This window comes from Monodon monoceros, unplaced genomic scaffold, assembly GCF_005190385.1.
Source record: "Monodon monoceros isolate NGI ecotype Baffin Bay Population unplaced genomic scaffold, NGI_Narwhal_1 Super_Scaffold_18, whole genome shotgun sequence".
In the NCBI taxonomy this organism is placed as follows: Eukaryota; Metazoa; Chordata; class Mammalia; order Artiodactyla; family Monodontidae; genus Monodon; species Monodon monoceros.
In genome coordinates, this window is record NW_021703774.1 from 64,606,178 (window position 1) to 64,629,381 (window position 23,204).

The 23,204-nt window shown below is 42.7% G+C and overlaps 1 protein-coding gene across 8 annotated transcripts in view; it reads right to left on the minus strand.

Annotated features, from left to right (window-relative positions):
- CUNH1orf226 (chromosome unknown C1orf226 homolog) overlaps positions 1-23,204 on the minus strand; it is a 306,178-nt gene that overhangs the window by 44,094 nt on the left and 238,880 nt on the right. For all 8 annotated transcript variants that reach the window (XM_029229297.1, XM_029229288.1, XM_029229286.1 and 5 more), the window contains one exon: positions 8,862-8,970. In XM_029229297.1, coding sequence (XP_029085130.1) covers positions 8,862-8,970 — 109 coding nt within the window. The remainder of the gene's footprint in view (positions 1-8,861; positions 8,971-23,204) is intronic.

A 23,204-nucleotide genomic window follows, 5' to 3' on the forward strand; every position in this document is an offset into this window, starting at 1 on the left:
CGTTCCTCAAACCACTTCCTAGAAGTGACCGCCTTAGTGCTCAAACCTCTCTTCGCCCATGATGCGAACTCCAGGGATGTTCTTAACTGATCTCTCACCTGGAACATCCTGACGTGTCTGGATGATGAGAACTTTAAGTGAGGCAGGAAGAGATGAGTAACTTCTGTGGGATCCCCCATCACAGTGGTGGATCAGAGCCTCTGTCCTGTACATCCAACCTTAACTTCCTCCTGTTTACCGAAGGTCAGGCTTAGGCCCCTTCTCACACCACAAGTTTGTACTATCTAAGAGATAACCACTCTGTCTGCACTGGAAGTTGAGGAACAGCAGGCACCGGTCTCAAGCAAGAAGCCCCCACCTTTCTCACTCCCAAAATATATTTAAAAAGTGTCATTTATGGGCTTCCCTGGTGGCGCAGTGCTTGAGAGTCCACCTGCCAATGCAGGGGACACGGGTTCGTGCCCCAGTCCGGGAAGATCCCACATGCTGCGGAGCGGCTGGGCCCGTGAGCCATGGCCGCTGAGCCTGAGCGTCCGGAGCCTGTGGTCCACAACGGGAGAGGCCACAACAGTGAGAGGCCCACGTACCGCAGGAAAAAAAAAAAAAAGTGTCACTTAGAGGGCACAGTCCCTAACCAATCCAGGCCAAGCACATCTTTCACATCTCCTTTGGCAATCAAGCTGTGCTCTGAGAAGGAGGCTGAGCCAGGAAGCTCAACCCTCAGGTGAAAAAGAAGATTCTGTTCCACTCAAAAGTGTTCTTCCCCCAGGCCTCCTTAGATCTGTTGTTACTTATTCTCTTTATGAGAATAAGAGCAGATTGCCTGTGCTTAATCTTTTACAGCAAAGCTTACTACCAGTTTACCAAATCTTAGAGATGCTATAATCTACCTACCAAATATAGCCAGTGTCCATTACACAGAGCCTTTCCCCTTTCCCTTCTTCTGATTTTCGGAAATTTTGCTCTCTTACACATCTTTACAAGAGGCAGAAAAGGACAAATTTGGGAGGTCTAGAAATAAAATATGGTAAGTCTAAATGATATGTAGAGATTCCATATTTAATTCCATTACTTCCTTATCTTCCATAAATTAACCCAGATAAATCATACTGCACAAGTATCTGCAAAGGCTGAGTTAGTCTTTTCCCAATTGTATTATTACCAGAGTGCAGACCCAGTTTCCCTCTTAAAAATATATACTCACGGGCTTCCCTGGTGGCGCAGTGGTTGAGAGTCTGCCTGCCAATGCAGGGGACACGGGTTCGAGCCCTGGTCTGGGAAGATCCCACATGCCGCGGAGCAACTAAGCCCGTGAGCCACAACTACTGAGCCTGCGCGTCTGGAGCCTGTGCTCCGTAATGGGAGAGGCCGTGACAGTGAGAGGCCCGCGCACCGCGATGAAGAGTGGCCCCCGCTCTCCACAACTGGAGAAAGCCCTCGCACAGAAATGAAGACCCAACACAGCCAAAAATAAATACATAAATTTATAAAAAATATATACTCACACAGAAAATTCCAAATTTACTACCACATGCGTTGCTACCAAATCTCAGGTTCTCCTAAGGAGGACATGTTACAAATCCCCCCAACTCTGTAAGTCACAGATACCCCCCTTAACTAACTTTTAATATTAAAAAATGAAAGGGACTCAAGTGTCCCTGAGTCTAAGGAATTAACAACGGAAAGGACAGGATCTCTAAACTTCTCTTTGGAAGGAAACGCTCCGATTGAAGTATGAGGATGTAGCTGGCGGGAAATGACTTTTCAGAGGACCTGCATTTCTCATGCATCACACACTGACAGTGGATGATGGGATACACCCAGGACTGAGCCTCTGCAGAACCTGGAACCCAGCTCAAACCTCTATTCTGCCACCTTCATCAAGGACAAATGCAAGACACACACCCACCGGTTTCAACCAACTATGTACAAGCCCAAAACGGTCGTAAGGAAGTGGCTGGTCTTAATGCTTAATATTTGTGCTCTCCGTGTGTCATTTTCACATTTTAGTACATTTACTAGGACAAGCAATTGACCCTCACCTCTATCTGATTCCCCTGAAAAAGTAGAAAATGCAGACTTAGGGTACACTGGTCCTGACTTCCCGATGTTAGAAATGACTCCCACCTCCCTGGTCTCCCATTTCCTTCCTAGCCCCCTCTACCAGAGCTGCTCTGCAGAACATCTCTGTAACTTCAATGGAAAAGTGAATCACTGATGTTTATAGCCTCTCCTCCGCCACATAGAGGAATAAATACATGGCTAACATATATGAGAGCACCTCCCACAGTGCTTGGCATGTACCAAGTGCTCAAGAAATGTTTTATTCTGAGTATGGAATTCACTGCACCAAAGGGGAATTAAGACATAAAACAAACAGTAGTTCAGGAAAGGCTAGGCTTACTTTATCAATAACAGAAACGTGAAGACATGAAGGGAACTGTCTCTTATGTAGGTATGTTAGCATCAAAAGGGCTAAAGCCATCATCTCTCTGTCCCCATAGCAACAGAGAGGAACTGGGCCAAATCATCTTTGGTCTGAGCTTGTATAAAGGTTTCTGCTGTGAGGAAACTGTTGAGTAAGAGTTCTAGATTGGCACATTCAGTGCTAAGTGATTTCATTTTTATTTATCCTTCACTCTTGTTTAATGTGAAGGCTGTATTTCCATTCACAGTAAAAGGACACAGTAGCATGTTTTATGAAGAGCTCTCCGCACTTGAAAACAATCAAGCTACCCTATCTGCTTTACAGAATGATTATATACATGTAAAAGAACAGCCCTTCCCACTCACCACTCTAGCAGTTAGAAGGGGCTGGGTGGCTCCTAATTCTCTCACAAATGGCTATGTGAATTCAGAGGGCCCTTGACCTTTTAGGCTCCCCTTCCTTGACCAGGAAAAAGTCTACTTTTAGAAGATTCTATATAAGGACCTCGTTGGGGAATATTACTTGAAGGTGGCTAGGAGGGCCAGCCTGCACCTGGCAGGGGTTGTCACTCCCCTCACTGGTGCCACCTTCTCCCTGCATGGTCATGCTGGCCCCTGCCTGCCAGGCCTACCCCACGTGGTAACTGGGCCTTCCGGCCTTCTAAGCAAGAAGGCTGCACCTTGGAATGCAGGAATCACACATGCTGGAACTTATTTTAATAAACCATAACTAACTCAAGAGGGAGAAGCTTTAAGAAGAACCCATTCCATCGGGCCCCACGGGTCATCACGAAGCAGGTGCTCATACCTCCTGACCTTTGCAAATCAAACTGGGGCTTTAAAGTTGTGAAGATAGCCAGGTATGAAGCAGAGCAAATAATTAGCATGTTGGGAAGGCAGCCTTTTCCAGTTCCGGGATATGGGCATTCTCTGGAATTTACTAGGTTTTTTATTTTTATTATTTATTTATCTATCTATCTATTTACTTATTTATGGCTGCGTTGGGTCTTCGTTGCCGCGTGCGGGCTTTCTCCAGTTGCGGCGAGCAGGGGAGTCATCAGATAAGTAAGGAAAGTGAATAGAAGAAGCTCAAAATGCAAGGTGTATGTGATGATGAAGAAGGTGACGATGACAATGACCGAGAATGAAGAGAAGACTGGGGGCACACTTCTTACAAGTAAGTGTCTTTCTTAGTCTACTTAGCCTCCCCTAGTGCAAACTTAGCTTTCTACTCCAGTGTACATCCCCCTCCTCCGCCACCCTGTATCTCCTGGGAACTTGAGATTTATCTGCCAAGTGCTTCTGAATTCTAAGGAACTGCAGCCCAGTAAGTCAGTTCTAGGACAACTCACAGGTTTGTAATTCTTTTCATCTACCACAGCAAGAAAGTACAGTGCCCCTCTATTGACCTTAACCAGCACAGAATCTCAACAAAAATAGAGCTGAAGGTCACGTTTCTTTAATGTGTTTTTTGAACCTTAGTAAAAGATTTAAGCTTATATCTACCAAATGATCTCAATCTATAGAATCTGCAATGCTGAAGCAAGAAAATATATCTGGAATTCTACATAGAGGAAGATCCAACAAACTAAGCCTCTGAAATGGGAGATGGATTAGGTTTCTGTCTAACAGGTTCTTTAATGGCCTTGATCATATAATTTGATCAAGGCAATGCTTTGGACACTAGAATATTGCTACTATGGGGAAAGTTTAGTTTCAAAGTGGGTATGACTTTCAACATTGACAGGAGATAGTGGACCTTACAGTTTCCAATGGACTGCTGGGTTTTCCCTTGTACTCTTGCTAGTTCATGAACCACAGTACCACAGAGAAAAGAAGGTCAAGTTATAACCTTAATACTGTCAGTAACCAGCTAGGTGACCATGGGCAAGTTAATTCACTTTTCCAGGTACTGATTTCCTCTCCATTAACAGAGAGGTTTGGACTAGATCAGTTCTGAGACTTAGGATTTCTGTATTTTTGACTTCCCAACCCAACCCCACCTCAACATTTAAGATACAAAAAAAGAGGCTGCTTCCCTAAATTTAGGACCTATCTCTCCTCCATTTCTTGAGCTTGGCCAGGAAAGTGACTTATTCTTTAGCACATGACTGACATCATCATTCAAAATCCATCGCAAACTCTTAAGGGCAGCTAAACTTCTCCACTGTGGCCCCTAATCTGATGGTGACAGCATTATGGAGGAAATGATTTCTCCTAACCCAAACCAACTGAGCTGTGATTGCAGGCAGAACAATTTCATGAAGATAGTGGGGGAGATTCCTGTGGCTCCTGTTAGTCACCAACACTTCACGCACTGATGCGCTAATAAGTACAGTCATACTTAATCAGGGCAGACAGCCACATCCTCCAGGGGCTGGGAGAAAATGACAGGAGCGGGACAGCTACTCCACTGGAGAGGTCAAGAGACCACACAGAGGCTTCACAGGAGTCAAAAGGCCTTGCAAACGAATACTGTCATTATATCCCCTAAGGAGGAGAAACAGGAAAGCCGTGTTACTAGGAAATGTCTCCAATGCTCTGGGCAAGGAAAAGACCCTCTCCTACCCTTCCTTTCTGGCACTAGTCTGAATAGTGCTGGGATCTCCCCACCACAACCCTGGCGATCCCTCCCAGTCACACAAAACTTGTTTCCTGAAGACCATCTCACTCCACATACAAAAAAACAGCATCCCCGAGATGCCTTTCGTCTTATTTGGTGGCTGGAGAAACTCAAATCCAGAGAGGCTCATGTATTTCTTATGAACTTTGTGTAACAGAGTTAAGTGGCCAAAGCTCTGGACTAGGAAGCAGGAAGCTACATTTTTATCTCAGTGGCAATGTTGACTCACTGTGCGACCAATGGTAACTTTCATCCCTGGGTCCTTTCTTTCTCCCACTGTAAAATAGAGTCAATATTGACCAAACAAAGATACTAAGAGAAAAAAAGGAAAATCTATGTCAAAGAGACTTGGGCCGTTCAGAGTTAAGGAGCTCTTCATACCCCAGTAACAATTACAGTAGAATCCGGTTACAAGCAGGTCTTGGAGAACAAAGCTACTCCTCAGTTATGCAACTTCCTGATGAAGATAATATAATGCAGTGGTTAAAAAGATGAGCTCCAGAGTCAGACTTTCTGGGTTCATTTCTGACTCCACCACTCATTATGAATTATGTCCCTTCAGTCTCCATTTTCCCATCCATAAGATGAAGAGCATGACAGTACCTACACCTCACAGGGCTGCTGAGGGAATGAAGGAAGATAATTCATATAAAGAGTCTAGAACAGTCACGAGCACATAGCAAGTAACCAAAACTGATTGGATATCATTTGACTTAATATAAGGCTAAAACTTGGAAAATCTAGACTAACAGATGAATAGCTGGTAGTATGTTATCTTCCTGCAATATTCTGCTATCTAACTTCTGATGAAAGCCCAACTGAAAAAAAATCAGCTCAAGATTAAAGTTCCCAAGATGAGAACCACATTGGCTATACAGGTAACTAAAGGAAGATCCATAGGTATAGCATAACAACGGTGCTGGGAGCGAGGCACAGGGAGGTCCTCTACCAGGCAAGCTGAGACACCTGACCCATGTTCTCTCCCAACAGAAGAGGCAATCCTGTTCCCCATGGTGAACTGTAAGGTAAGGATGACCCACATGAGAAGCCTGTCATGGGAAATGTGCCATGAGTACCCACTCGGGACATGATGTGACGTGAACAGCAATAACCAAGCCTTGACCTAGCAAGGAGCTCATACAAGGTTTTTCTATGCTATAATCAACACGAGGGCTCTGGAGAACACCCAGGTCCGCTGGCTTCCAGTCAAGAGACCACCATACTGACCTCCAGCAACCCAGAAACACCCCCGCAAGACACTTATACTCAGAGTATTTAGTCCTTTCCCCCTCGCCTCTTAAGTATTCCTATCATGTGCCAATTAAAACTCCTTCCCAAGCTAACTATTACCTCTGCAAACCAGAAGGACTTTAAAAGAAAGGAAATCACCAGATCTGGAGACTAACCAGGATAAGCGTGCAAAACCTTGCAGACGTGTTCCCCACCCCTCCCCAACTGTGCTTCCTTTGCTGAACGATTAATTCACTTCTCTTTCCTGGCTTGGCAACTAGCCCTTCCACCTATAGTTCAGCGGCAATGGGGCTCACAGCCCAGGCTGTCTGGAAACAATTCCTTCAGCTGCATGGCTACAGGCCAGCAAAGGGCCTGAGAACCAGTTACAGTCTCAGTAGGTGAGGGTAAAAGGGATATAGAAAATAAAAGAGCCAGAGATCAGGATTAGCCCTGAGAGCTATGAAACATGGAAAACACTGATATGATAGGGAACCAGATGACTACTCCTTTGTCATTGGGTAATAAGAACTTAATTCTGTCCTTCGCTTCAAGATCAAAGTTCCAATGGGCATTGTTCTTAGACTCAGGTTTTGGCGGAAGAACTGGACGACCCCACTGAGTTTGCATTGCCACACTAGATTGGATGGCAAAGCAAATATAACCATCTCCTTTACCTAGGTTTCCTGCTCAAAATCCTTTCGTTCTGCATGTCTCCCTGATTCTAGCCAATGCCTATTCATGGGACCTTGGGCAAGTCACTTAATCTCTCTGAGCCTCAACTTAACTTTACTTATCCGTAAAACTGGGCATGAAAATTACCTGTCTTAACTTCTTCATGTAGGTTTTTGCAAGGATCAAGTAAGATTAAATATTAAAGCACTCTGTAAATTAAAATGTGCCATTTGTAACTTTAATAAATTCCAAGGTCCACAGGGTCCAGTCTCTGGACAAAACTAAAGTCAGATGTAAAGTAGAACACTCAAAATGAATTAAAGGGAATCCTAGTCTTCAGTTGTATCTGTCAAAGACCATTACAGACGATCCAATTCATAAGTCTCAGGAACGCTTTGTATTTCCTTTCCTCTCCTCCCTAGATCCACTACACCTCAAAAGCCACACAAGTGTTTTTCACTCTTCCAAGCCCTGAATTCTCATCTCCAGCCCCTCTGGTTTTTCTTTCTCTCCCTCTCCTTCCTACTCTTTCTATCAGTTCTTTAATATGCAGCTCAACTTCACCCCACTTTTCACTTTTTTCCTCTCAACTGTACTATTATCTAAAAGTGAAATCGGGCAACTTGCCCCTTTTTCCTTCTACCTTTCCAGTTCTAGCTCTTTCCATCCAATTCCATGATTTGCATTAAAAAGCTTGGGAATAGGTGGGTAAGGGCACAAATCTCCTTAGAGGAAGGGGCTAAATCAGCAAAGTATAATTCTCTTAATGGAGCTAGGGTGGGGAACAGGACATATATAATAGTAAATCTTGACCCTGTCACGTTTTTATTCTTATTACCCCCACTTGGCAAGGTACCTACAAATCTATTAAAGCATAAGATGCATTAAGATATCACATAGCATCAAAGAAGGGACAAGCAGGAGAGAATTTGGGAGGAGTCCTCATAGAAAGCCAGGGTTAGTGGTTTATGTCTAGAATGGTTGGGACCTTACCATTGCACACCTGTAAGGGACCTTTCAGACACAAATAGTGTTTTCCAAAGTCACCTCTATAGTAAAGTAGTTCCCAGGATATTAACAATTATACATGGAGAAAATACGATTCCATGGCCAATTCAGTTTGAGAAATGCTGCGTTAAAGGGATTTCTCTGACTTTAGGACTTCCCAGCACATATAAATTGAATAATTTTAACATGAAACATTTCGGATGGTAAATGTTTTACAGGATACATTTTAAGAAATGCTGGTTTTGACTCTCCTCCTCATTTTATACACAAGGAAACTGAGACCCATGGGTGGATACTGACCCTCATAACATCATTCAGAGTTCCGGGGGAGAAGAGGGGCTAGAGCCCACGTCTCCAAACCCCAGTTTTGTGTGTTAGACTTCTGGAGGAATGATAGAGAGGAAGCATGCCTCTACAGAATTGCAAAAGTTGCATTTACTCAAGCATCAAGGTTACTATACATCAAGGATGGTTACAAAATAATCATCCAGGACAACCAACATCACAAAATCTAACTAGATCCCACATGTCATGTTTGTAGGCCACTGAACAGTATACAGAATTATGATGAAGGGTCACCTTAGCTAGTGGCAATCTTCTTTTCTACCGCACATCAAGGTGAGCACCACTCCTGGAGCTGTCTGCCTGCTCCTGTTGCAGAGCCCTTAACCAACGGTCAAGATCTCTCCAGGTGTTCGCATAAAACTAAGTACAAAGTTCAAATGAAGCTAAAAGAGAATTGCATTATATAGAAGCAATGACAGACTAGTGAGAGAGTTCCCCCATATCTTGCACTAAAATAGCCACCTCCAAATCTTGCCTATCAACAGGGAGATGGCTCAATGTTAGGGGCACTCTGGTTCCATCAGAGGAAAATAAGAGATGACAGCCCCTTTACCTTCTTCTTGGATTTAAAGACGTTACACCTGAAGATATTGCTGGCACCATCTCGAGCGATATAGCTGAAGATCTTCAAGTCTTGGGAATCGTGAGAGACGTAGAAGATCCTACAGGAAGAACAACAGAAAAATGCACTGAAAATGGCATTAGGTTCAAATCTCCAATGAGGAAACCTCTGTTTAAGGACACTCTACAGACAGAGCTCACTCAAGCCAAGTCCTTAGAGAAAGCTTTCTTCCTATGAAAGCCACAATGCAGGAGGCACTTTCCATGGGCTCCACAAACACTGACATTCCAGTGAGTGACCTCCAGATGGGAAAGGGTGGACACAGGTAGGACATGGACCCCACGCTATCACTAGTAAATCTGTCCTGGCAACTTGTACGTTAGAAGGAAAAAATCATTCCCATCCTTATCAGAGCGATAAATCTGCATCTAAGCCAGGGAAATGTGGGGCAGTTTCCTAATACCTGTTCACAGTTACCTCCGAATGAGGAGACTTAGGGAACCAGCAATGCTAACCACATTGGGAGACACTCTGTTTCATTATTGTAGGTCCCTCGGTGATAGTGACTTCACTTTCTGTCCCACTCCATCAAGTCCACGGCTTCCATATATTCATTCCATCAGTCACCCAGTCCCCCTGAGTGCACACCATGGGCCAGGCACTATCCCGGCAGCCAGAGGGACAAAGCAACAGAACATATAGAGCCCCTGAACTCATGGAGCTCATGTTCAGGAGACATCAATAAACAAATAGAAAATGAGTGCCATGAAGAAAAAAATAAGGGACAGAACATGACACAGCTGCTATATTAGACAGGGTGCTTAGCAGGAAGGCCTCAAAGAGAGGCAAAGACCTAATGATGGGAGGGTGCCTGTCACTGGACTACGTGGGCAAAAGCAGTGCAGAAAGTGGGAACAGCAAGTTTCAAAGCCAGGTGGTGTTTATAAGGCGCTCTAAGCATTCAAGGAATGGCCAGAAGGTCAGCGTGGCTCAAGTCAAGGGAGTGTGGTCAGGGACAGGGTCAGAGAAGCAATCAAAGGCCACAACACAGGAGACCTTGAAGGTCAGGGGTTGTACTCCAAGCGAGACAAGAAGCCATTAGAGGGTTCTGAGCAGAGGACTGACTTCCTGATGCTTTAGACTAAAGAATCCCTCTGGCTGCTGTGGGTGGGCGGTAGGGGTAGAGGCAGAGGAAAGGCCAGGAAAAGGGGAAAATTATAAGCAAGGCCCTAATGGCTGACTCTTAGGTGGCCCTAGGACAGGGTACCACCAGAACCACCAAGCCTGAGTGCTGTCAACATGGGGCAGGGGAGGGGAGTTTCAGGGATACATCAGAGGAACTGATTTGAGCACTGAGGAGAGTGTTGCTCTTGATAAACACCCTGGGGACACATTATTTCCCCCCAGAATATTTTCCTTAATGAAAACACAACTTTTCCATCCCAGGATTTCACAGGCCTGGTATGTCTGAGTCAGTCTTTCTGTGCAGCACAGAGAGAACAGGATTTAGAGTCATATCCACAACTGTGCCCCTTACCATAAGGTAAGCCAGGGAACCCTCAGAGGCTCAGTTTTCTTATCTGTAAAGTGGGACTTTTAATAGTAACACCTTGCAGTGTTACTGGGAAGATGAAATGAGTAAAGTGCTTTTTACTTCTCCTTACCGATATCACCTCTAAGTAGCCTTTTTACTGAGATTCTTACCAAGGACCCCAAGAAGTCTGAGAGGAACTTTCAAAACAGAAGTGATACAGAGAGGAGGACAATCCCCGGAAGAAATCCAAGTTCACCTTGGGGACCAAAGCTTCTCTGCTGAACTCTGCTAAAAGTCATTTCATTTCATCTCACATGTCCACCAACTCTGAACAATGCTGAAATAGAGGTTATTGTGTTTGTTTAACGTGGCTTCTAAGAAAGCTAATCTAACATTATCGGGCCCGCACCACAGAGTACCCGATCCTTCTAATGATGCCCAAGTGTCCTCCTAACACGGAAGGGACAAGCTAACAACTGCACCTCAGCATCTCCTGCCTGAGCTCCAGGCCCACCCAGCCCGTCTTTCTGGACACACACTCCTGATCTTCTCTCAAGCTTCAAATTCATCACATTCCCCAACTAAATTAATCACCTCCCCTGTAATTCTCAGGCAAACATTGCCTTCCTTCTACCAAGCCCTCTCTCGATGATGGGCGCCATGTCCACTCAAGCCAGAAACCTGGGCAACACCTCTGACTCCTTCCTCCCTTGTTCTCCAATATCGGTCACTCATGACCAAGTTCTCTGCAGCCCACCTCCTTGACATGGCTCTGAAATATACTTTTTCCTTCAGTTCCACAGTACTGCCTTAGTCCACAGGTCCTACTGTTCACCTGGAATTTTGCAACTCACCTAGTGTCTCTCTGCTTCCTACCTCACCTACTGCCAAGCCACTCTCTATATTGCTAGCAAAGTAGTATTTTTGAAAACACGAACTACATCCTAGTATTTCCTTCTAAAAACCATTCAAAGGTTTCCTACTGCCCTCAGACCAAGTCCAAACTCCTCAGCATGGAGTATCTATGTTTCTGCTTTCATCTCTCTCCAGGAGCCTGACCTACAGAGCCCTTCAGAACCAGGTGCATACATCTGCCTGCCTTTGCAACTGCTGTGACACCTCCGGCATCCTTGAAGACTTGATTCAGAGAAGCATTCCCTGCCCACCCTGCCCCCAAGTCTGAGTTGCTGAATGCCCCTGGGTTCACCATTACCATAACACATTACCTCACACTATGATTTTTATATTTGTTTTTATTTTTTTGGAATTTAATTTTATTTTTTTATACAGCAGGTTATTAGTTATCTATTTTATACATATTACTGTATATATGTCAATCCCAATCTCCCAATTCATCCCACCACCACCCCCCTCCCCTTTCCCACGCTGGTGTCCATACATGTGTTCTCTACATCTGTGTCTCTACTTCTGCCCTGCAAACCGGTTCATCTGGACCATTTTTCTAGATTCCACATATATGTGTTAATATACAATATTTGTTTTCCTCTTTCTGACTTACTTCACTCTGTATGATAGTCTCTAGGTCCATCCACGTCTCTACAAATGACCCAATTTCATTCCTTTTTATGGCTGAGTAATATTCCATTCTATGTATGTACCAAATCTTCTTTATCCATTCATCTGCCTAGGGGCATTTAGATTGCTTCCGTGACCTGGCTATTGTAAGTAGTGCTGCAATGAACACTGGGGTGCGTGTGTCCTTTTGAATTATGGTTTTCTCTGGGTATATGCCCAGTACTGGGATTGCTGGGTCATATGGTAATTCTATTTTTAGTTTTTTAAGAAACCTCCATACTGTCCTCCATAGTGGCTGGATCAATTTACATTCCCACCAACAGTGAAAGAGGGTTCCCTTTTCTCCACACCCTCTCCAGCATTTGTTGTTTATAGATTTTCTGATGATGCCCATTCTGAATGGTGTGAGGTGATTCCTCATTGTAGTTTTGATTTGCATTTCTCTAATAATTAGTGATGCTAAGCAAGTTTTCATGTGCCTCTTGGCCATCTGTATGTCTTCTTTGGAGAGATGTCTATCTAGGTTTTCTGCCCATTTTTGGACAGGGTTCTTTGTTTTTTTAATATTGAGCTACATGAGCTGTTTATATATTTTGGAGATTAATCCTTTCTCTTTTGATTCATTTGCAAATATTTTCTCCCATTCTGAGGGCTGCCTTTTTGTCTTGTTTACAGTTTCCTTTGCTGTGCAAAAGCTTTTAAGTTTCATTAGGTCCCATTTATTTTTGTTTTTATTTCCATTACTCTAAGAGATGGGTCAAAAAAGATCTTGCTGTGATTTATGTCACAGAGTGTTCTTCCTGTTTTCCTCTAAGAGTTTTATAGTGTCTGGTCTTACATTTAGGTCTTCAATCCATTTTGAGTTTATTTTTGTGTATGGTGTTAGGGAATATTCTAATTTCATTCTTTTAAATTTAGCTGTCCAGAGTTCCCAGCACCACTTATTGAAGAGACTGTCTTTTCTCCATTGTATGTATCCTTGCCTCCTTTGTCATACATTAGTTGACCATAGTTGCATGGGTTTATCTCTGGGCTTTCTATCCTGTTCCACTGATGTATATATTTCTGTTTTTGAGCCAGCAACATACTGGCTTGATTACTGTAGCTTTGTATTATAGTCTGAAGTCGGGGAGCCTGATTCCTCCAGCTCCATTTTTCTTTCTCAAGATTGCTTTGACTATTCAGGGTCTTTTGTGTTTCCATACAAATTGTGAAATTTTTTGTTCTAGTTCTGTGAAAAATGCCATTGGTAGTTTGATAGGGATTGCATTCAATCTGTAGACTGCTTTGGGTAGTACAGTCATTTTCACAATATTAATTCTTCCAATCCAAGAACATGGTATATCTCTCCATCTCTTTGTATCATCTTTGATTTCTTTCATCAGTGTCTTATAGATTTCTAAGTACAGGTCTTTTACCTCCTTAGGTAGGTTTATTCCTAGGTATTTTATTATTTTTGTTGCAATGGTGAATGGGATTATTTCCTTAATTTCTCTTTCTGATCTTTTGTTGTCAGTGTATAGGAATGCAAGAGATTTCTGTGCATTAATTTTGTATCCTGCAACTTTACCAAATTCATTGATTAGCTCTAGTAGTTTTCTGGTGGCATCTTTAGGATTATCTATGTATAGTATCATGTCATCTGCAAACAGTGACCGTTTTAATCCTTCTTTTCCAATTTGTATTCCTTTTATTTCTTTTTCTTCTCTGACTGCCGTGGCTAGGACTTCCAAAACTATGTTAAATAATAGTGGCAAGAGTGGACACCCTTCTCTTGTTCCTGATCTTAGAGGAAATGCTTTCAGTTTTTCACCATGCAGAATGATGTTTGCTGTGGGTTTGTCATATATAGCCTTTATGATGTTGAGGTAGCTTCCCTCTATGCTCACTTTCTGGAGATTTTTTTTTTTTATCATAAATGGGTGGAGAATTTTGTCAAAAGCTTTTTCTGTATCTATTGGGATGATCATATGGTTTTTATTTTTCAATTTGTTAATATGGGGTATCACATTGATTGACTTGCATATAGTGAAGAATCCTTGCATCCCTGGGATAAATCCCACTTGATCATGGTGTATGACCCTTTTAATGTGTTGTTGGATTCTGTTTGCTAGTATTTTGTTGAGGATTTTTGCATCTATATTCATCAGTGATATTGGTCTGTAATTTTCTTTTTTGTAGTATCTTTGTCTGGTTTTGGTATCAGGGTAATGGTGGCATCAGAGAATGAGTTTGGGAGTGTTCCTTCCTCTGCAATTTTTTGGAAGAGTTTGAGAAGGATGGGTGTTAGCTCTTCTCTAAATGTTTGAAAGAATTCACCTGTGAAGCCATCTGGTCCTGTACTTTTGTTTGTTGGAAGATTTTTAATCATGCTTTCAACTTCATTACTTGTGATTGGTCTGTTCATGTTTTCTGTTTCTTCCTGGTTCAGTCTTGGAAGGTTATACCTTTTCAAGAATTTGTCCATTTCTTCCAGGTTGTCCATGTTAGTGGCACAGAGCTGCTTGTAGTAGTCTCTAATGATGCTTTCTATTTCTGCAGTGTCCATTGTAACTTCTCCTTTTTCATTTCTTATTTTATTGATTTGAGTCCTCTCCCTCTTTTTCTTGATGAGTCTGGCTAAAGGCTTATGAATTTTATATTCTCAAAGAACCAGCTTTAATTTTATTGATCTTTGCTACTGTTTTCTTTGTTTCTATTTCATTTATTTCTGCTCTGATCTTTATGAATTCTTTCCTTCTACTAACTTTGGGTTTTGTTTGTTCTTGTTTCTCTAGTTCCCTAGGCGTAAGGTTAGATTGTTTACTTTAGATTTTTCTTGCTTTTTGAGGTAGGATTGTATTGCTATAAACTTCCCTCTTAGAACTGCTTTTACTGCATTCCATAGGTTTTGGATCATCATGTCTTCACTATCAATTGTGTCTAGGTATTTTTTGATTTCCTCTTTGATTTCTTCAGTGATCTCTTGGCTATTTAGTAACATATTGTTTAGCCTCCATGTGTCTGTGTTTTCTACGTTTTTTTTCCTGTAATTGATTTCTAATCTCATAGTGTTGTGGTTGGAAAAGATGCTTGATGTGATTTCAATTTTCTTAAATTTACTGAGGCTTGATTTGTGACCCAAGAAGTGATCTATCCTGGATAATGTTCCATGTGCCCTTGAGAAGAAAGTGTAATCTGCTGTTTTCGGATGGAATGTCCTATAAATATCAATTAAATCCATCTGGTCTATTGTGTCTTTTTTTTTTTTTTTTGGCGGTATGCAGGTCTCTCACTGTTGTGGCCTCTCCCATTGCGGAGCACAGGCTCTGGACATTCAGGCTTAGTGGCCATGGCTCACAGGCCCAGCCGCTCCGCGGCATGTGGGATCTTCCCGGACCGGGGCACAAACCCGTGTCCCCTGCATCGGCAGGTGGACTCTGAACCACTGCGCCACCAGGGAAGCCCCTATTGTGTCATTTGAAGCTTGTGTTTCCTTATTAATTTTCTGTCTGGATGATCTGTCCATTGGTGTAAGTGAAGTGTTAAAGTCCCCCACTGTAGGAGGGCTTCCCTGGTGGTGCAGTGGTTGAGAGTCTACCTGCTGATGCAGGGGACACAGGTTCGTGCCCCAGTCCGGGAAGATCCCACATGCCGCGGAGCGGCTGGGCCCATGAGCCATGACAGCTGAGCCTGCGCGTCTGGAGCCTGTGCTCTGCAACGGGAGAGGCCACAACAGTGAGAGGCCCATGTACCGCAAAAAAAAAAAAAAAAAAAAAAAGTCCCCCACTGTTATTGTGTTACTGCCGATTTCCACTTTTATAGCTGTTAGCATTTGCCTTATGTATTAAGGTGCTCCTATGTTGGGTGCATATATATTTATAATTGTTATATCTTCTTCTTGGATTGATCCCTTGATCATTATGTAGTGTCCTTCCTTGTCTCTTATAACATTCTTTATTTTAAAGTCTATTTTATCTGATATGAGTATCACTACTCCAGCTTTCTTTTGATTTCCATCTGCATGGAATATCTTTTTCCATCCCCTCACTTTCAGTCTGTATGTGTCCCTAGGTCTGAAGTGGGTCTCTTGTAGACAGCATATAGATGGATCTTGTTTTTGTATCCAATCAGCGAGCTTCTGCCTTTTGGTTGGAGCATTTAATCCATTCACATTTAAGGTAGTTATCGATATGTATGTTCCTATGACCATTTTCTTCATTGTTTTGGGTTTGTTTTTGTAGGTCCTTTTCTTGTCTTGTGTTTCCCACTTAGAAAAGTTCCTTTAGCAGGTTTGGTGGTGCTGAATTCTCTTAGCTTTTGCTTATCTGTAAAGCTTTTGATTTCTCCATCAAATCTGAATGAGATCCTTGCTGGGTAGAGTAATCTTGGTTGTAGGTAGTAATCTTGGTTGTAGAGTAATCTTGGTCGTAGGTTCTTCTCTCTCATCGCTTTAAATATATTGTGTCACTCCTTTCTGGCTTGTAGAGTTTCTGATGAGAAATCAGCTGTTAACCTTATGGGAGTTCCCTTAAGGGAACTTTTAATAATTGCTTTTAATAATTTTTCTTTGTCCTTAATTTTTGTCAGTTTGATTACTATATGTCTTGGCATGTTTCTCCTTGTGTTTCTCCTTGTGTTTATTCTGTCTGGGACTCTCTGCGCTTCCTGGACTTGGGTGGCTACTTCCTTTCCCGTGTTAGGGAAGTTTTCGACTATAATCTCTTCAAATATTTTCTTGGGTCCTTTCTCTCTCTCTTCTCCTTCTGGGACCCCTATAATGCGAAAGTTGGTGTGTTTTATTTTGTCCCAGAGGTCTCTTAGGCTGTCTTCATTTCTTTGCATTCTTTTTCCTTTATTCTGTTCCGTGGCAGTGAATGCCACCATTCTGTCTTCCAGGTCACTTCTCCGTTCTTCTGCCTCAGTTATGCTGTTATTGATTCCTTCTAGTGTATTTTTCATTTCAGTTATTGTACTGTTCATCTCTGTTTGTTTGTTCTTTAATTCTTCTAGGTGTTTGTCCTGTAGTTCTTCTAGGTCTTTGTTAAACATTTCTTGCATCTTCTCGATCCTTGCCTCCATTCTTTTTCCGAGGTCCTAGATCATCTTCACTATCATTATTCTGATTTTTTTTTTCTGGAAGGTTGTCTATCTCCACTTCATATAATTGTTTTTCTGGGGTTTTATCTTGTTCCTTCATGTGGTACATAGCCCTCTGCTTTTTAATTTTGTCTTTCTTTCTGTGGATGTGGTTTTCATTCCACAGGCTGCAGGACTGTAGTTCTTCTTGCTTCTGCTGTCTGCCCTCTGGTGGATGAGGCTATCTAAGAGGCTTGTGCAAGCTTCCTGATGGGAGGGACTGGTGTTGGGTAGAGCTGGGTGTTGCTCTGGTGGGCAGAGCTCAGTAAAACTTTAATCCACTTGTCAGCTGATGTGTGGGACTGAGTTCCCTCCCTGTTGATTTTTTGGCCTGAGGTGACCCAGCACTGGAGGCTACAGGCTCTTTGGTGGGGTTAATGGTGGACTCTGGGAGGGCTCGCACTAAGGAGTGCTTCCCAAAACTTCTGCTGCCAGTGTCCTTGTCCCCACCGTGAGCCACAGCCACCTCCTGCCTCTGCAGGAGACCCTCCACCACTAGCAGGTATGTCTGGTTCAGTCTCCTATGGGGTCACGGCTCCTTCCCCCTGGGTCCTGATGCACACACTACCTTATGTGTGCCCTCCAAGAGTGGAGTCTCTGTTTCTCCCAGTCCTGTCGAAGTCCTGCAATCAAATCCTGCTAGCCTTCAAAGTATGATTCTCTGGGAATTCCTCCTCCCGTTGCCAGACCCCCAGTTTGGGAAGCCTGACATGGGTCTCAGAACCTTCACTCCAGTGGGTGGACTTCTGTGTTATAAGTGTTCTCCAGCTTGTGAGTCACCCACCCAGCGGTTATGGGATTTGATTTTATTGTGGTTGCGCCCCTCCTACCGTCTCACTGCAGCTTCTCCTTTGTCTTTGGATGTGGGGTATCTTTTTTAGTGACTTCCGGTGTCTTTCTGTTGATGACCGTTCAGCAGTTAGTTGTGATTCTGGTGCTCTCACAAGAGGGAGTGAGCGCACGCCCTTCTACTCCGCCATCTTGAACCAATACTCACTATGATGTTTATACTGAAGCTTCTTGAAGCAACAAGGGCCACATCTTGGTATTCCAGTGCCAGCACTGCAATTGGCATATAGGAGGTTCCTAATGCATGCTTAGGAGGGAGGGAGGAGTCCTTGCTGTCCTTAATAAGCACCCATAATGTGCTCTGCCTGGCTATTCATTTCCCCCACCCCCAGACAGAAGTGAGGTCCTATTAGTTCAGATGCATCACACATAAAACTCCTTTGATTTTTGAGTTTTTCATTTATTATTAGGTAATACCCTAAGGACTGAGAACTAGATTTAAAACCGATGGAGCAGATATGAAGGCAGACTAGCATGCCAACAAGACACAGAGACATGCAAGGCACTCAGGGATGGCAGCAAGCTAGGGTTAACTTTACCTTGGTAGACAAAGCACCTTTTCGGCAAATATGATGATAACCTGGGCATGGATGCAGCCACTCTCTTTGGACTGGAGTTCTTTGGAGACTGCTCTGTTATGTCTGAGTTCAGAAACTTAATGTGTAAGTTATTAAAAGTCAATAATCTCTAGCTAACTATAAAGTCAACTAGTTAGAGCTTAGAAAAGTATCCGCCAACACAATCAAGAAGCAGGAAGTTTTTCCATGTGACCTCATTCACCCACAGATTAATAAATCAACAAATTAAGGCCTCACGTCCAAACTTCTAGATCTAGAACTATATTCCAAGAACCCTTACTTCTTCATACCTTGGTTTTAAGAACTGTGATTGTGTGTGTGTTGGGGGTGGGGGAGGGGAGAAAGAATAATATGAGGACTCAAGAGAATAAGAAAAGATTTCCCTTTTCCCCTCCTTAATCTTTATCCTTAAGTCTAGTGCAGTTCTGATCCCACTCAGATCTCAATTTTCATAACTTTCAGTATAATTATAGGGTAGGATACCAAAGTAGTTCATATAGTGTTAATAATGATTACTAAGATCTTATTAGATTTATTCCCACTTCAAATTTCTTAAAATTTCTTGGTTTTATCTCAAAATATGCATAGAATTATAATTTTTACTCACTGATGGAACTGTTATGCATTCAAGCCACAGCAATAAACTTTTCTATACACTGTTATGTCCATAAACGTAACATAAATTACTGAAATATAAACAATATCTTGGAGAAACTGGATTTGGGTTTTATAGTTATGCTGGAATTCAAGTTGACAGAGTGATAAAGAACCACTAGACCCACCACCAACACCCCACTTCTCACTTCCTTGACTATTAATCTATAGGTAAATGTGTTTCTTTTAGGAGCACAGGAAAAAAGAAACGGAATGTAGAGTAGAAAGGGACCTGTGTAGTCCTCAGATCTGTCCAACCCAGCATCCCTGTCATTCAGCATTTGTCAGTGATGAGCAGTTCACTCCAGTTAGAGTAGCCATTCCTCCTTTCGGAGAGCTTCTAATTACTTGGAAATTTCCCCTTACATTGATTAGAAATCTACCAACAGCAATGCAGTGGAAGGAAATGGTTGAAAACACTGGCCCTGGTGTGGGACAGATCTGGATTATAGGCCCAGGCTCTGCTAATTACTAGCTGTTAGATCCTGGGCATTATCCTGATTTACTCATGGTTCTTCACCTGTGAAATGGGGCTAACCATAGTACTGTACCTCACGCATGAGGTTTAAAGAATGAATGTATGCAGAAGGATCAGCTTATAACAAATGGTTAATAAATGGTAACTGCTATTAGTACTGCCACACTACTGCCCTAGTTCTATCCTTTGGGGCCTTAGAGAACAAGGCTAATCCTTCTAAACGGCAACCCTTTGAAAACCACCACATTTATATTTACTCCTCTCATTCTTTAAAGTGACACACTTCCTCTTCCTTCAAGAGTTCCTCAACCAGCCCATTTTCTAGATCTTTTATTACTCTGGCAGGTTTGTACTGTGGAAAGAGTATGGGCTTTGGGTTGAGAGAGATCTAGGTTCAAGTCTTAGCTTTGCCACTTCCTAGCTGTTAGCCTTATGCAAACTACTCAGTTGACATAACCCTTTCTTTCCTGATCTGAAAATAGGTAGATTAATGATCTCTTCATAGTATTTAAGTATTAAAACAGTCCCCTCCAGTATTTAACACAACACCCAACATATGGTGAGTTGCTTGCTCAGTAAATACGATCTCCATCTTCCTTGTTAACCTTTTCTGTACATACCCCAATTTACCAATGACTCTTAAAACACAGTTCACAGAACTGAATGCATATTCCTAAAGGGATGAGAACATGACAGAGTGAATTTGGATATTTTCTATGCCCTAGAACTGAATTTTTAGCAAAGCATCTCTGATCATATTTTTTTCTTTAGTTACAGCATCTCACTGCTCATTCACACCGTGGTCAACTCAAACAGTCAAATCTAATTTGCACAACTTCTCTTAAGGCAGATTTCCTAAGCATACTTGGTAATTGGTTTTTAGGACTGTCTCCTAGGGATCACTATTTCCTTTTCCAAGCTCTCACAGATCATCTGCTTAATGATCTCTTCTAGAATTTTGCCCAGGGGCAATGACAAGTTCACTAGTCTGTAATTCCTAGACCCAGAGTTTTCCCCTTTCTAAAAAGTGAAATGTCTTTTTCTTGTAATCTTCTCATATCTCATCCATTCCCCATGATTTTGCAAAGATGATCAAATATCATTTTGCAATCACATTCTTTAGGACTCCAGGTCCTAAGTAACCAAGGCCTGGACACATTTAAAGGAGTGAAGGACGCCTTTTTCCTCGTGGTTTTCAAACTTCTATTTTTCAAATCACCTATGTTCTAGTGTTTCTAGTTTGAAGATCCGACAGTTCTCTACTTGAGGTTAAAAAAAAAGGAGACACATGGTTAGAACAATGGGACTTCACAATATCTCTTTGTCATGTGCTACTCTCTTTTCTTTTATACTTTTCTTCTCTCATTGTCAGTCTTTTCCATGAACCCAATGCATTCAGGGTTTCAGTTCCTCTGCACTTATACTTGATTTTAAGCTCTGCTTTCCATACTGTGTACTTCTCAAAAGACATTTTATGAAAATGTAGGCAGCCACGTGATTTTTCTTCATGGTCTCACCTTTTTGGACCCAATTAGAATAAATTATGTTGTACTTCTGTCCTCAAGTTCTCATCTCTTATTTCCTGAGACAACAACCTTACTCTGTCACCATCCCTCTCTCTGGATGTTATACACTCGAAAATGCCACGGCCATGTCCCCCCAGCAACTAGTATCCTGCCCCTACTGCCCCTTATCTCCATGGGGACTGCTGGCTGACCTTGGAACCCACTGGCTACAGAGAATGTGAAGGGTCTTGAGTCACCTGCAAGGTTTCCTGAGTCTACATCCATGCTCCCCTATCCAAGACCCACAGACACAGAGCTCCACAGAAAAGTCTCCATGCTGTCTTCTGCTCAAAACCTGCTGGGTCTCACCTAGCCAGCTGGGACCTGCCACAGCAGAAAGCACAGAACCTCAGGACAGAGGATCTAGACCCGCCATGGGGCCCCAGGCAAACTCTTTTCCTTCCCTCAGCCTTCTTTTCTAATCCTTCAAGTAAGGGCAATAAAAACATCTTTCAGAGCAGTTGTAAAGTTCTGGGATGGGCAAATATTGAAAGTGGATGAGATAGCAGATGGACAAATATTCTATAACCCATTGTACAAATACTTTAAAACTGTGGAAATAACTCTAGAAATGGCAAATGGAATAACAAAGAGAAATCATCCCTGTTCTCCCAACATCACCATCTCTCTGGGGTTTCTCCAGTTTGAATGTGAAGAAGAGATTTTTCTCTGAAGGCCCTGGAAGGCACGGGCATCCCTAACCCACAGGGACACATGGAAATGAACCAAGATTGAGAAGATAAGCTACCAAGTAACTTGCAGATGGTAAAGACAAAACCCAGTGGGATCTTAAGGGAAAACCTCTGGGAGAAGAAGCAGCATGATGTGAAAAATGCAGAAGACAGAAAACAGAGCCAACCTGCTGCTCGAGACCAGCTGACCGTGGCACAGCCATGAAGTCATGGTCCTGCGAAAACCCAGCATGACTTCTGCCCACGGGAGCAGTGATTCCCCAAGCAGCCCAGACTGTGTGATTTTTGTGGGTCCCCCCCAAAGGAATGTGTTATCTTCAGAGGGCCTAGGGAAAATATTAGGAAAGGTGGTGGGTGGAGGGAGGCCCCCAGTGCTTTGCTAATAGAACCACACCAAAATCTACAGCAATGAGCACCCCCCCGACCCTTACCCCCAGCCCCTGCATGCTCCCTGAACACTGGTGTGTCTTCTCTTCCCACCCAGTCCTGGAGCATTCACACAGTTCCACACTTCTGTCCCTGGTCATCATTCTTTTCCCCATTTCTCTTATTTTAATCTAATCTTTAGACCAAATTGTCCTTCATCTTGATCATTTCTTCCTAGTACTGATTTGGTCTGATTATCTTTCTCTCCTGTATTTTCAGGGCCCTTTATCACTTTGACTGGTTTTCTTTAATTAGAAGTTACATCAGTTTTCATCTTCTTCATCCCTCAATTTAGCCATTTTCAGGGCTGCTATCTGGCATAAAGGAATGGTGATCAACTCATGAAATGGTGCCACAGTCCCTCATGGAACGTGGTCTCCTTACTTCACAGCTGTCTGAGGTGTAGGAATACATCGTCCAAGATCTGCTGGCAGCCATAGCTGGGCCGTATTTCACAGACCTGCCTCACCACAGCGTGATCTGGAAAGAAGTCTGGGATTTTGGGGCTAGGAGAGACCTCGTGAGACGGTCAAGCCCATCTACACAACTGCAGGCAGAGAAATCCGAGTATCATAGCTGATTTCTAAGGTTTCTTCAAGGCGTAACATTATAAAAATGTCTAAATTATTATGACAACTATCTACTGTGTACCCGAAATAAGAAGTAAGCAATCAACTGAATTTTAAAATCTAGTGAGAGTCAGACAAATACACATTTATCTTTTGAAAGTCCAGTTAAGTCACCCTCACGGCCTGTCTCAGCAGTTAATTTATGTTTGAATTTCACAGCTGTTAAGAAGTGCTTTCTTACATCCCACAAAATCTTCCCTGGTTTACTTGAATCAACCACAAACCACCATAGAGCACTTTCTAAATACCAAGCACTGTGATAAGTAAACTTCCTC